General features: G+C 39.8%; 1 protein-coding gene across 2 annotated transcripts; it reads left to right on the top strand.

Annotated features, from left to right (window-relative positions):
• The first annotated feature begins 234 nt into the window (after positions 1-234).
• LOC103475833 (calpain-5-like) lies at positions 235-11759 on the top strand. Of its 2 annotated transcripts, XM_081615461.1 has the most exons (13): positions 235-1323; positions 1991-2176; positions 3642-3773; positions 4258-4457; positions 5354-5540; positions 5624-5814; positions 7916-7993; positions 8081-8264; positions 8373-8495; positions 9213-9415; positions 9761-9882; positions 9956-10092; positions 10677-11759. In XM_081615461.1, the coding sequence occupies exons 2-13, from the start codon at positions 2015-2017 to the stop codon at positions 10854-10856; spliced, it is 1899 nt and encodes a 632-aa protein (XP_081471587.1). In that variant the 5' UTR covers positions 235-1323; positions 1991-2014; the 3' UTR covers positions 10857-11759. The 2 variants fall into 2 exon arrangements, with proteins under 2 accessions (XP_081471587.1, XP_081471588.1); XM_081615462.1 differs by lacking the exon at positions 235-1323 and having other exon boundaries at positions 1331-2176.
• Positions 11760-12554: the final 795 nt, after the last annotated feature.

Genomic DNA, 12554 nt, shown 5'->3' with positions numbered 1-12554 from the left:
TTACACATTCAGAAGATAGGAATGTACAGGAGCAACCACAGAAAAGAGTGGGACGGGGAGGACGGGGGGCAGGTGTGGGTGTGGGTGTGGGTGGGCACGTCAGTGGCGTCTCCTGTCCCGAAGTTCACCTTTGTGCTCATAGTTCAGACCTGTACAAGGGTTAGAAAGGCCAAAACGTCCCAGAGCCAGGGAGGCTTTCCGACAGGCCACACGCAACGACACGGAGGAGGAGGAGAAGGAGGAGGAAGAGGACGGCCACGCTCGACCTGGACTGACTGTGTGGGCCTGCACACAGAGAGCCGGGATCAGCAGCTCGCTCCACAGGTGAAGAACTGTCTGCTATAGACGCTCCGTTGAAAATAAAGCAGAGTTGCATATCTGTTGAATAGTCTGGACAGGCACAATTTAAGAGATAATTTCTTATAAAAATGCAAAATGCTTGAACAAGTTGTCATAATATGTAAATCATATAGATTTTTTTTTCTAAATCTTTGCTGAACTGCACTGCATGTACAGTTTTCCTTGAGGAGATTGTATTACGTATGTCCCTTTTGCTACTTTAATTTTCTTTCTGTTTCCATAGTTTACATCAAAATATCCCTCCAGAGCACACCGCTATTGATAACGTGACTAATCAATTTGATTCTTATCCAAACTCAATGAAAGAAGAACTTGTAATTCTGAGACACTCACATGTTCCTTGATTCGCATATTTAATTTTGAGAGATGAACTAAGGATTTTGAGAAAAAAACTGATCTGTGGTGTTTAGCCTGACCAGATCTCATCAGGTGGGAGTCACAGTGAAGTTCAGATCGCTGGCGCCTGCCCGTTTGTTTCATTCTCACAGTTAGTTCAATTTATCAGTGGTGCAAAAAAAGATTTTAAAAAATTTAAAAATGATTTAATATAGTTAGACAATTGTATTTGTGATGCTAATATTATGACTAGAATCTTGAGTTCTGTGTGTTTCTAAACAAGACCAGCAGGTTTCTACCGGTTTTACCTTCAGAGGACGCGGGGGTGAGGTTTATTTTCTGTTTCCCTCTCCTTAAATACTTTCAGACAATCAGCCGTTTTACATGACATACTCCTACACACTGATATAGCCGCCAGGCCAGTTTTCTAACCCTGTTTTTGGGAACTCCTCACAGTAGCAGAACAGGAAATCTCATTTCATTCAGAAGAAGGTGTGGTAGACAGCTGTTTTGTGTTGTGGCTCCTGAAGCTGAAGCGTGGACTGACTTGTAAACACCTGACGTGGAGTTTGAGGGAAGATCAAAAGAATCTAAGTTTATCTTCACAAGAATCAGATTTTCCGGTTGGTAAGTGTTGCTTTTGAAATGTTTCTGTTCGTCATTTGTAACTTTTAAGAGCATGTTGCATAACTTTGGTTTAAAAATCTGACTAAAGAGCAGTGTTTGCTGTTTACTGAACATCAGTTTGATCTTTACTTTAAGTACATTTTACTTTCTGTTTCTCTTGTTGAAATAAACATGAAAGCGTCTTTAAACAAATAGTTTTCCCTGATCGTTATGTTGGTTCACATACATCCTGGAAACACTGGGAAGTGTAGATGGCGTCACCTGTAACAGCCAGATGAAAAACTTGAGACTTTATGCTTTAATATTCCAGTGAAGAAAAGAAAATTAAAATCTTCACATAAAAATGATAAATCCAAGAAAATTCTCAGTCGATACTGAATGATCAGTTATCGAGCCACCTCACCGTTTAGGTATGCAGGTAAAATGTCAGCGGTAAGCACATCAAGCATAACGATATTTATGTTCTACAGCCAGCAAAGGTGACAGCATCAAATCTCTTCCAATATCATAAATACTTTTCATCTGTCCAGACAAACTCAATGAGTCCACTGAGACTCACTCAGGGTCATGGGTCAGTCTGGAGCAGTACAGCAATCCCACCAAGACTAAATACATTCTGATTCCTCCCTTATAAAGACCAGAATCCTCTGCTGTCTCTCATCTGCAGCTGTGAGGCCTCGGCATCTCCACCATGTCCGTCGCTTACAAGGATCAGCTCTACGCTGAGCTGAAGAAGCAGCACAACCAGAACGGGACGCTGTTTGAAGATCCAGAGTTTCCAGCCACCATTTCATCTATTTATTACAACAACCCCCCTAAAGGAGTTGAAGTTATAGATTGGAAACGACCAGGGGTGAGTTTATTTCACTCCAGAAATGTTTAAAATGTTTTATGTCTCCATAGATTAACTTAATTTCCTTGTTTTGACAAAATAATGTTCCTGATCATCTCGGCATGGCCCTGAAGGCAGACTCCTAATTTGAATAAATGAAGCAACTCACATGAATTTTGTCACTTTTTTTTGCTTTCCTGTTACTTTCAGGATTTATTTTTAAAATCTGTGCTTAACCATAAACACTGCATGTTCAAGCTAGGCACATAATTTCAAAGTAAAAGAAAATGACAAATGTATTTAATCTTTTTACGAATAAAATCTTAAAAGTGTGGGATGTATTTGCATCTTGCACTCATGTATCAATACTTTCTACAAACACGACTTTCTTGCAATATTTAGCGACATTTCAGACAAAAAAAATTCGTATCGGTCAAAATTAGCAGGTGAGGCTTTTTAAAGATCGGTAATTGGCTCTAAAAACTGCAATCGGCGCAGCCCTACCTAAGATGGAATACATACACACATATTCATTAAATTCTTTAAGTTAATTTCAATTAGGCATAATTACAGTAGCTAAAAATTAAATATCAGGTGAGTCTTTCCTACCTGAGAATGTGATTCTGAGCCTTCAAATTTTAATAGGAGAAGTTTCACATAACTTAGAAATTGATGTAAAAATGTTTGTTTAAGCCAGGTAAATTATCATGCCCAGCAGCAGCAAACAACATATTGCTAACTACAGCTTAGTGTTGCTCATTAATGCAGTAGCCATGTGGCCTGATGTAAAACATTTTGCTTGACAATGTCAATATTGAGAAGTTTTAATTATTGTTATCAAACGTTATCAAACACACGTTTTGAAGTTAAAAAAAAAAAAAAAACTAGAGGTGTACTGACCTTTCGGCCACCGATCATAATTGGCCGATTTCCGTGAAAAATACAATTATCTGATCGGTGATCGCCGATTACTGTCATGTGTTGCCGATCACACAAACCGATCACCTGTATCTCATTTCGCAGCCTGCGTGTGCAGCTCTCTCCTTTTTTCTTCACACTGCGCAAGCGCGCGGCACAACTACCAACACTCACCCGGATTAGCATCACGGTCAGAAAGCTAAACAAATAACCCAAAAAATAATTTAAGTCGCCGCTACACGATATTGGTAGTAATATTTCACAGAGGGAGCCCCATTTCTGCTCCACCTGCAGTGACTCTTACACCGAACGTCTGCTTAAAGCTGCAGCAGCATGTAACTAAAACAAACGACAACAAACATATTTTACACAAACTAACAGTTAATCTCTGGAGAAAATAATTGATCTTCTTTACCTCCTAAAAACTAAATTGTTTTTATTTGCTGATTTTATTGTTTGGTGATTTGTCATGGGTCGGAAAGTTTTGGTCATCCATTGATTAACAGTTATCAAAGTTGCCATTGATTTATTTATTCAAAATGTAGATATATGCTTTTTAATGTTTTAGGAATTATGTGAAACCCCACGCCTCTTTGTAGAGGGTATCAGCTCTCATGACTTGAACCAGGGGATTGTGGGAAACTGCTGGATGGTTGCTGCCTGTGCCTCCCTGGCTTTAAGACCAAAACTCTGGGAGAAGGTGAGTTTACTTAAAATTGTTAATTAAAAAGTCTGTTTTAGCACTTCAAAAGATTTACTTCAGACTATTGTTGAAATTAATAAATCAAGAAAGTGTGTAGCAAGAAAGACTTTGGTAACAATTTGTCCCCGATACTGTAGTATGCAGTTTTCCATTTTAAAAGTCGATAGAAACCTAATACCAAAGAAGTCCAAGTAGCTTTCAACAGTGGAAAAATTGGAGGAGAGAAAAATATGCAACAATGCAGCTGATTCAGTTTCATTCCTTCAAAATATTTCAACACAACCTCTGTTACTGTAAAGCAGACACAGGTTACCCATAATGCCATACTTTAAAGATTTAGAAATTCAAATGCATATCCCGAAGATGACTGCCCATTTCCTAATCCAATATTTTAATTGTTTACTACCATCGTTTTGGAGGAGATGCCATTGTGGCAAACTGCGAGACGTTTGGTAAATTTATTGTGCTTGCATGTTTCCAGGTAATTCCTGACTGGAAGGAGCAGGAGTGGGATTCAAACTACGCTGGGATTTTCCATTTCCGGTTCTGGATCTTCGGTCAGTGGACAGAAGTGGTGATAGACGACCGGCTGCCGACAGACGAACACGGACAACTCATCTACTGTCATTCAAAACAAAAGAATGAGTTCTGGAGCGCCCTGCTGGAGAAAGCCTACGCCAAGTCAGTAAACCAAATCTGTTCCTCAGCATCCTGTACATTCACTGGCAGCCCTGACAAAGCTCCATATAAAGTCTTGAAATAAATTAATATGTTATTGTGGTTCTATCGTGTCACTAAAAAACTGTGAAAAATCCGACCTTTAAGGTGAGTACATTTATTTATTTTGGTTAAGAAGTATGCTACTTTTTTAACTTATTCTTTTTTAACTTATTCAGTAGTCCATAACTTCATGCAAAGACAAGAGAACATGTCATCTAAACAAAGCTGTGGTGTCTTATCTTCATTCATTATTTTGCTGAAAGTATTCACTCATACATTCATTCATTAAATCCAGACACACTTCTAGAAACATTTGTGAATGAATAGATCGGTACTAGGAGCTCAGAGTGGCATCATGACACTATGTCGTCTGGGCAAAACCTCCATCTAACTCTGCAATCAGCTGTTGGTTTGATTCTAAGAAATTAGAAACGACAGCAGTTCATCCACCAAGTGGTAGGCCATGTAAAATCTCAGAGCAGAATCACTTGATTCAGAGGAGCCTGCTGCTCAGAGGACACATTTTTCTGAGTCAACAGCTACAGATATCCACTTCATGTGGTCATCAGATTAGCTCAAGGACAGTGTATAAACACAACTCAAAAGCATTGCAAAGTGTTGTATGCATTGGTATAAAACATGCTGTCACCCGACTCTGGAGCTGTGGAGACACGTTGCTTGGAGTGATGAAACTTAGTTATTTCTCATCTGTCTGGTCATCCAATGTTACCAGCTGTTGCCAGGAGAAGATACACAGACAGATTTTTTGTATTTTCCACCACATGAATATTTTAAGTTATCAAATTATTTTAGCTGACAATCAACTCTTCAAATTTCCCTCCTCCCACTGTGTCCAGGCTCTTTGGCAGCTATGAGTCCCTGGTTGGAGGCAACACTACAGATGCTGTGGTGGATTTCAGTGGAGCTGTGGCAGAAGCCATCAACCTGAAAGAGTACAGGACAGATAAAAAAAAACAAGATAAGTTGTTTGATAATCTTGTCAAGGTGTGGGAACACAATGGAATCATCAGCTCCTCCATTGATGTGAGTGACTACGTGTTTTCTCTGTTTACGTTTCCTTCGTCTTCAGGAATGCCAAATCAAACATTTTCTTTGAAATTTCACAGCCTCAGAAATTTGGACTTGAGTCAAGGACGGAAGAGGGGCTGGTGCGAGGCCATGCGTACTCGGTCACGGACGTGAAACGAGTGGATTTGAATAACAGGCTGCGGGCCTACTTTAACAGTGAAACCATTCCACTCATCCGCCTGAGAAATCCCTGGGGTGAGGCTGAGTGGACAGGAGCGTGGAGTGACAGGTCAGGAGGGGTCATGTGGGAGTCATTCTCCTATCAGTGAGTTAGGGTTAGCTAACCCCAATCTTTCAGAGCTTTATTCTTAAAAATAATTTGAAAACATAGTATAGTACAGTCATGGCCAAAAGTTTTGAGAATGACACAAATATATTATATTTTCACATGATCTGCTGCCCTCTGGTTTTCATGTGTGTATGTCAGATGTTTTCATCACATACAGAAATACAATTGCAATCATATTATGAGTAACAAAAGCTTTTATTGACAGTTAGAATGAGTTAATGCAGCAAGTCAATATTTGCAGTGTTGACCCCTCTTCTTCAGGACCTCTGCAATTCTCCCTGGCATGCTCTCAATCAACTTCTGGACCAAATCCTGACTGATAGCAGTCCATTCTTGCACAATCAATGCTTGCATTTTGTCAGAATTCCTAGGTTTTTGTTTGTCCACCTGTCTCTTGATGATTGACCACAAGTTTTCAATGGGATTAAGATCTGGGGAGTTTCCAGGCCATGGACCCAAAATCTCTATGTTTTGTTCCCTGAGCCAGTTAGTTATCACCTTTGCTTTATGGCAAGGTGCTCCATCATGCTGGAAAAGGCATTGTTCATCACCAAACTGCTCTTGGACGGTTGGGAGAAGTTGCTCTCGGAGGACATTCTGGTACCATTCTTTATTCATGGCTGTGTTTTTAGGCAAGACTGTGAGAGAGCCGACTCCCTTGGCTGAGAAGCAACCCCACACATGAATGGTTTCAGGATGCTTTACAGTTGGCATGAGACAAGACTGGTGGTAGCGCTCACCTTGTCTTCTCCGAACAAGCTGTTTTCCAGATGTCCCAAACAATCAGAAAGGAGATTCATCAGAGAAAATGACTTTACCCCAGTCCTCAGCAGTCCACTCCCTGTACCTTTTGCAGAATATCAGTCTGTCCCTGATGTTTTTCCTGGAGAGAAGTGGCTTCTTTGCTGCCCTCCTTGAGACCAGGCCTTGCTCCAAGAGTCTCCACCTCACAGTGCTTGCAGATGCACTCACACCTGCCTGCTGCCATTCCTGAGCAAGCTCTGCACTGCTGGTAGCCCGATCCCGCAGTGGAAACACTTTTAAGAGACGGTCCTGGCGCTTGCTGGTCCTTCTTGGGCGCCCTGGAGCCTTTTTGGCAACAATGGAACCTCTCTCCTTGAAGTTCTAGATGATGCGATAGATTGTTGACTGAGGTGCAATCTTTCTAGCTGCGATACTCTTCCCTGCTAGGCCATTTATGTGCAGTGCAATGATGACTGCACGTGTTTCTTTAAAGATAACCATGATTCACAGAAGAGAAACAATGATGCCAAGCACCAGCCTCTTTTTAAAGTGTCCAGTGGTGTCATTCTTACTTAATCATGACAAATTGATCTCCAGCCCTGTCCTCATCAACACCCACACCTGTGTTAATGGAGGAATCACTGAAACGATGTTAGCTGGTCCTTTTAAGGCAGGGCTGCAATGAAGATGAAATGTGTTTTGGGGGGTAAAGTTCACTTTCTAGGCAAATATTGACTTTGCAATTAATTGCTGTTAAGCTGATCACTCTTTATAACATTCTGGAGTTTATGCAAATTGCCATTATAAAAACTGAAGCAGTAGACTTTGTAAATATTAACATTTGAATCATTCTCAAAACCTTTGGCCATGACTGTACATGTTGTACAGTTGCTAGCACAATTACCTGGTAGCTAAGAATGTCCTTAGTTTAATGTGGCATTTTCATGTTAAAGATTAAGCAATAGTATTTCCAGAGTACCAAAGATGTTCAGTGGCTTATATGACAATTAGTTTTACAGTGTAATAAGTGTAGGCAAGAAACTATTTGAGCAATCTGTCAACAACAAATCCAGTTACATTTCTTAAGAATATTGCAACACAATCTGTCACTTGGAAGGAGTCACAGATTATGATGTATTTACTCTGTAAAGACACAAATATAAAAACCATGCATTATTTTTTCCATGTTAGAGGGTGACACATGAAACAGTTGTTGTCTAAAGTAGAATATTCTCTGCATCTTTTGAATGGCTCCTGCTAAATAACCACCTTTTTGGCTTTGATTATTGTTTGTCAGTTCTGAAGAATGGTCAAAGGTCGATGACACAGAAAAGGCCGACCTCGGCATCACAGTGGCGGACGATGGAGAGTTTTGGTGGGTCGGGGTCTCTGATTACACTCCAGCTATTTAATTTGATTCCTAACTGTTCATTATTGATGCGCTCTCTGTTTGGATGATCAGGATATCATTCAGAGACTGGTGCAAGAACTTTGATGAAGTGGATATTTGCCATCTAATGAACACCTCAGTGGTGACCTGGAATGAGAGAGTGCATTTTGGAAAATGGACTCAAAACAGCTACCCCCTGCTGAACCGCTGTGGAGGTTGTATGAACAACAAAGAGACATTTCTGCAGAACCCACAGGTGCTGAAGGCTCTGGAGAAACTCTGTCCCTCCATCTCTGACAAGTCTATCTACACATACTGTACTAACTAACAACTTAAAACTAATGCATTTTCCCTTTTCTTCCAGTACTTGTTTGATGTCACCAAAGAATCTGACAAGGTCCTGATCTCACTGCAGCAGAAAGACAGAAGGATCTACAGGAAAGGAGGTCAAGGAAAAAATCTAAGCATCGGCTTCAACGTCTTAAAGGTAACACAAATCATCCATACAGCTCTCTGTTGTACAAAAACAAGGACTCTGCTTTTGGTGAGGCAAGCACTGGTGGATAGTTGCAATGGAAAGCTGTGTTGATTATATATTTGTATGTACAATTAAAATAATACACTACATTAAAAGACATGTATTTTTTTTCTCACTGTCTGACGTGAAATCAGAATAAATTTTTCCTGTTTTAGGTCCAATAGGATCACCATATGTTTTTCTATTTGGTGAATGCCAGAATAATGAGAGAACTATTCTTTTTTTAAAGCAATTTGTATTACTTTCTTCAAAGTCAAAAGTCTAAATACACTAAGATCACTATGCCTTTAAACAAGTTGGGACATTTGATGTCCCATCTTTGGCAGGTTCTGATAGATTTATTGGTAACATCTGAATTAATTGGACTCAGGTGACTAATAAGACTGGCTTGTGTTCCCCAGTAAGTACTGGTCAGCTACCCATTAGTACATGGTATTAGTCCCTAACTACTGCAGTTAAATTTGGTGTTCCTGATCCTAAAGTGTTATCCCTTTAAAATATAAAATGATTTGGAAACCAGTTAATCAAGTTATTTGTCTGATTTAGGTCAGACAAAAAAATAAACTAAAACAAATGAAAGGGAGGAAATATATTCTAATAATAGTTCAACTACATGCACAGAAATAAGCTGCAGTGATGAATGTACAACCTGGAATTCCTTTGCAGGTGGAGGTGAACAGGAAGTATCGTCTGCACAACATGGAGACGCTAAAAAGCATGCATACGTTCACCTACATCGACGCTCGGACGGTGTTCAAGAGAATCAAGCTGCCACAGGGCCGATATGTCGTCATCCCAACCACCTACGATGTTTTCATAGAAGGAGAGTTCATGCTCCGACTTTACACGGACGTGGACTCCGGCTGCCGGTAAGAAACTGATGGCACAGAAAATTCAGATGATTTAAACTAACCTTTAGGTGAACCTGTGGAAATCTAACATTTTGTCTCTGGTAAACCATCATGTATTTCAAAGCCTTGAGGGAAAACAAACTATTTTATCCTAACTATTTTAAAATGCTTATATGGATCCTGGATGATGGATTATATTCTATTGGGCCAAGCAGATTGGTGTTTAGGGGAATAGAAATATCATCATTAAAGCATTGAGATCTGCCTGGTCTAAAACATTAAATATGTTTTAGTCAGTCTGGCTGCCTTTTGATTGAGGTCAGAATATTAAGAAACATGATTTCTATCCATGTCTTCCCTCAGGGAGCTAGTGAAGGACAAACCACAGACTAAATGTTGGACTCCGCTTTTTGGATATCCTCAACTTGTTACCCACATATATGTGGACAGAGCTGAGATCGGTCAGCAAGGAGACCAGGCAGAGGGTAAGACAATGTTTTTTCAAACTAGTCCTGCTCATTTATAATTCACAGAAATAAAACTAAATCCATCTTTTAGGCATAAACCCATATGTGAAGATTTCCTGCGAGGACCAATCAGTGAAGTCCACCACCAACAAGAACTCTTTGACTCCGGTTTTTGAATTTAGCACCATTTTCTACAGAAAGAAGGTCACAGAGCCCCTAACAGTGCAGGTAAGTTGAAAAATCAGTGACAGTGATCAGTCTCAGATAGATCAGTGGGGCTGGTATTTACTGCCCAGTCTTACAGTTGTGTTTTTAGTCATTTACTGTTTTTAGGGCTGAAAAAAACATCAAAAGCCAGGAAAAAAAAGACTTAAAATGAAAACAAAGCAGAGTCAGGATTCCTCATAACAACATAAATGGTAAATTGAAAGGCTTTCCCTATACATATTTAAATAAACTAAATGCTAATAAAACTTTTGTAAGTAAAATTAAAACATGTTTACAAAAGTATTGGCAGACCTAGATGTGTGAAAATCCCACAAATAGGTATTCAGCTTATGTAACAATAAAGCTTCCAGCGCATCAGTGTGGTAAAATAATAAACTGATTTATTCAACATATCCTATATATTCAAAAAGGAAAGGCTGAACATGCAACACTTCTACTACAGCACAGTATATCATTTTTACACGTAATGTAATTAAATTAGTTTGTCTATATTATATTAATCGCAGCCTGGGCAAAAGTTTCTATTCTAACACAACAAATCACCTCCTGTGTTATTGATGTCGAACCTGTCTGGTCTTTTCCAGTTGTGGAGCGATGACCTTGGATCGCACAAATTTTTGGGAGAAGTCGTGCTGCCAGGGAGGCCTGATGACAACTCTTCTCGTTGGCACCAGCTGAAGAATAAAGACAGTAAGAAGGCGGACAATATGCCCAGCAAAATCGCCCTGAGGATCCTCACTTCAAACGAGCTGACGGCCTTGTAATGAGACGGCGCCTTCATCAATATTTAAAACATACAGGATCTTTGTGTCTGTGAACCAAAACAGCTCAAGCACTATCCATGTTGAGTTAATTTTTAGAAAATTAGAAGGAAACAAGATGCTTCTGACCAGATTTTGGGTTAATCTTTGATTTCTTATTATTCTTATTAAACTTGGGGGACCTACCTTTTAATATCGGAGCAAGATAGAGAAACTGTAGAGAAAGATGAAGTACCACCTTCTTTATAGAATCAGACATGGAGAACCAACATTTAGTTTTATACTTCACTACTCTTACCAAACATGGAGAAACATCTGCTTTTATCAGAACAAGAATCCAGAGAAACTGCTAGTTTATATGGACGACTTATTCTTACTCTTATTGTCTTTTGGTTTTGTTGTTGTATTTCCTTCTAATTCAGTTAAATCACTTTGAACTGCCTTGTTGCTGAAGATGTGATATAAAAATTACTTTACCTTTTTATAAACATGTTCTAATTTGACTACGATGTATTTTTGTTTTTGGAAAAATAATTTATTCATGAAACTACACTGTGAGCAAAATTGAAGTAACTGTCAGCGACATTAAAACTTGATGCAAATACGCCATTATTCATAAAAAAATGTCCACGCATCATCGGTTGTATAGCTTTTACCAACAAAGCAGGTGAGGCTGTTGGTAAAATTATGCAGGTATGACAACTTAAAAATAAATGTATTCTCCAGACTCTTGTTTTTCCTCCTCTTTTTATTTTCAGTCCAGTTCCCAAACTGCAATATTTTGTATTTTTACACTCAAGACACAGCCATGCACGATTCAAAGTTCAAAAAGTCTATTGCTTCAACCACAGTTAAAAATAGTTTATCCAAAACCTCATTTCTCTCCCCCGATTCTTGCTTGTCCTTTTTTTTATTTATTTAATTTTTTTTTTTCAAAGACAGGGAAAGGTCTGCCGAGGTACGCCGGATAGATCAGCAGTTTTACAAAGCTAGACAGTAATAAGAGTAATAATAATAATAATAAAGATAATAATTTAAAAAGTAACATTTTTTGTCTTTGTTCCATTCTCTTGATACACATTAATAGAGAAATTTTTCACACCACGTGTACAGGTTTACACATTCAGAAGATAGGAATGTACAGGAGCAACCACAGAAAAGAGTGGGACGGGGAGGACGGGGGGCAGGTGTGGGTGTGGGTGGGCACGTCAGTGGCGTCTCCTGTCCCGAAGTTCACCTTTGTGCTCATAGTTCAGACCTGTACAAGGGTTAGAAAGGCCAAAACGTCCCAGAGCCGGGGAGGCTTTCCGACAGGCCACACGCAGCGACACGGAGGAGGAGGAGGAGGAGGACGAGAAGGAGGACGGCCACGCTCGGCCTGGACTGACTGTGTGGGCCTGCACACAGAGAGCCGGGATCAGCGGCTCGCTCCACAGATGAACTGTCTGCTATAGAGACCCCCCGGCCCCCCACCAAAAAAAAAAAATGAGAGAGGCGGATCCGAGAGTGTGCAGAGACGGCGTGTGGGTTAGACTTTCTCTGTTTTTTGGTTGTTTTTCTGTTGCTTTTTTGTTTTTCAATTGCCAGGGTGCAGAACATTTATCGGTACCATACGAGTCACCTGAATTATTATCAGCTTAAGTTACACAGTTCTGAAAAACAGACAGGGAGGGCAGGGGGAGAGGGCCTGCCATATTTACA

The sequence above is a fragment of the Poecilia reticulata genome, chromosome 14 (assembly GCF_904066995.2).
Source record: "Poecilia reticulata chromosome 14, P_reticulata-male-v2, whole genome shotgun sequence".
NCBI classification, from domain to species: domain Eukaryota; kingdom Metazoa; phylum Chordata; class Actinopteri; order Cyprinodontiformes; family Poeciliidae; genus Poecilia; species Poecilia reticulata.
This window is presented reverse-complemented; position numbering and strand designations above follow the sequence as displayed.

Coding starts and splice junctions, on each gene's coding strand:
- LOC103475833 (XM_081615461.1), top strand. CDS start 2,015: ATGTCCGTCGCTTACAAGGATCAGCTCTACGCTGAGCTGAAGAAGCAG. Junction 3,774..4,257: donor GACCAAAACTCTGGGAGAAG/GTGAGTTTACTT, acceptor GCATGTTTCCAG/GTAATTCCTGACTGGAAGGA. Junction 5,815..7,915: donor ACAGGAGCGTGGAGTGACAG/GTCAGGAGGGGT, acceptor ATTGTTTGTCAG/TTCTGAAGAATGGTCAAAGG.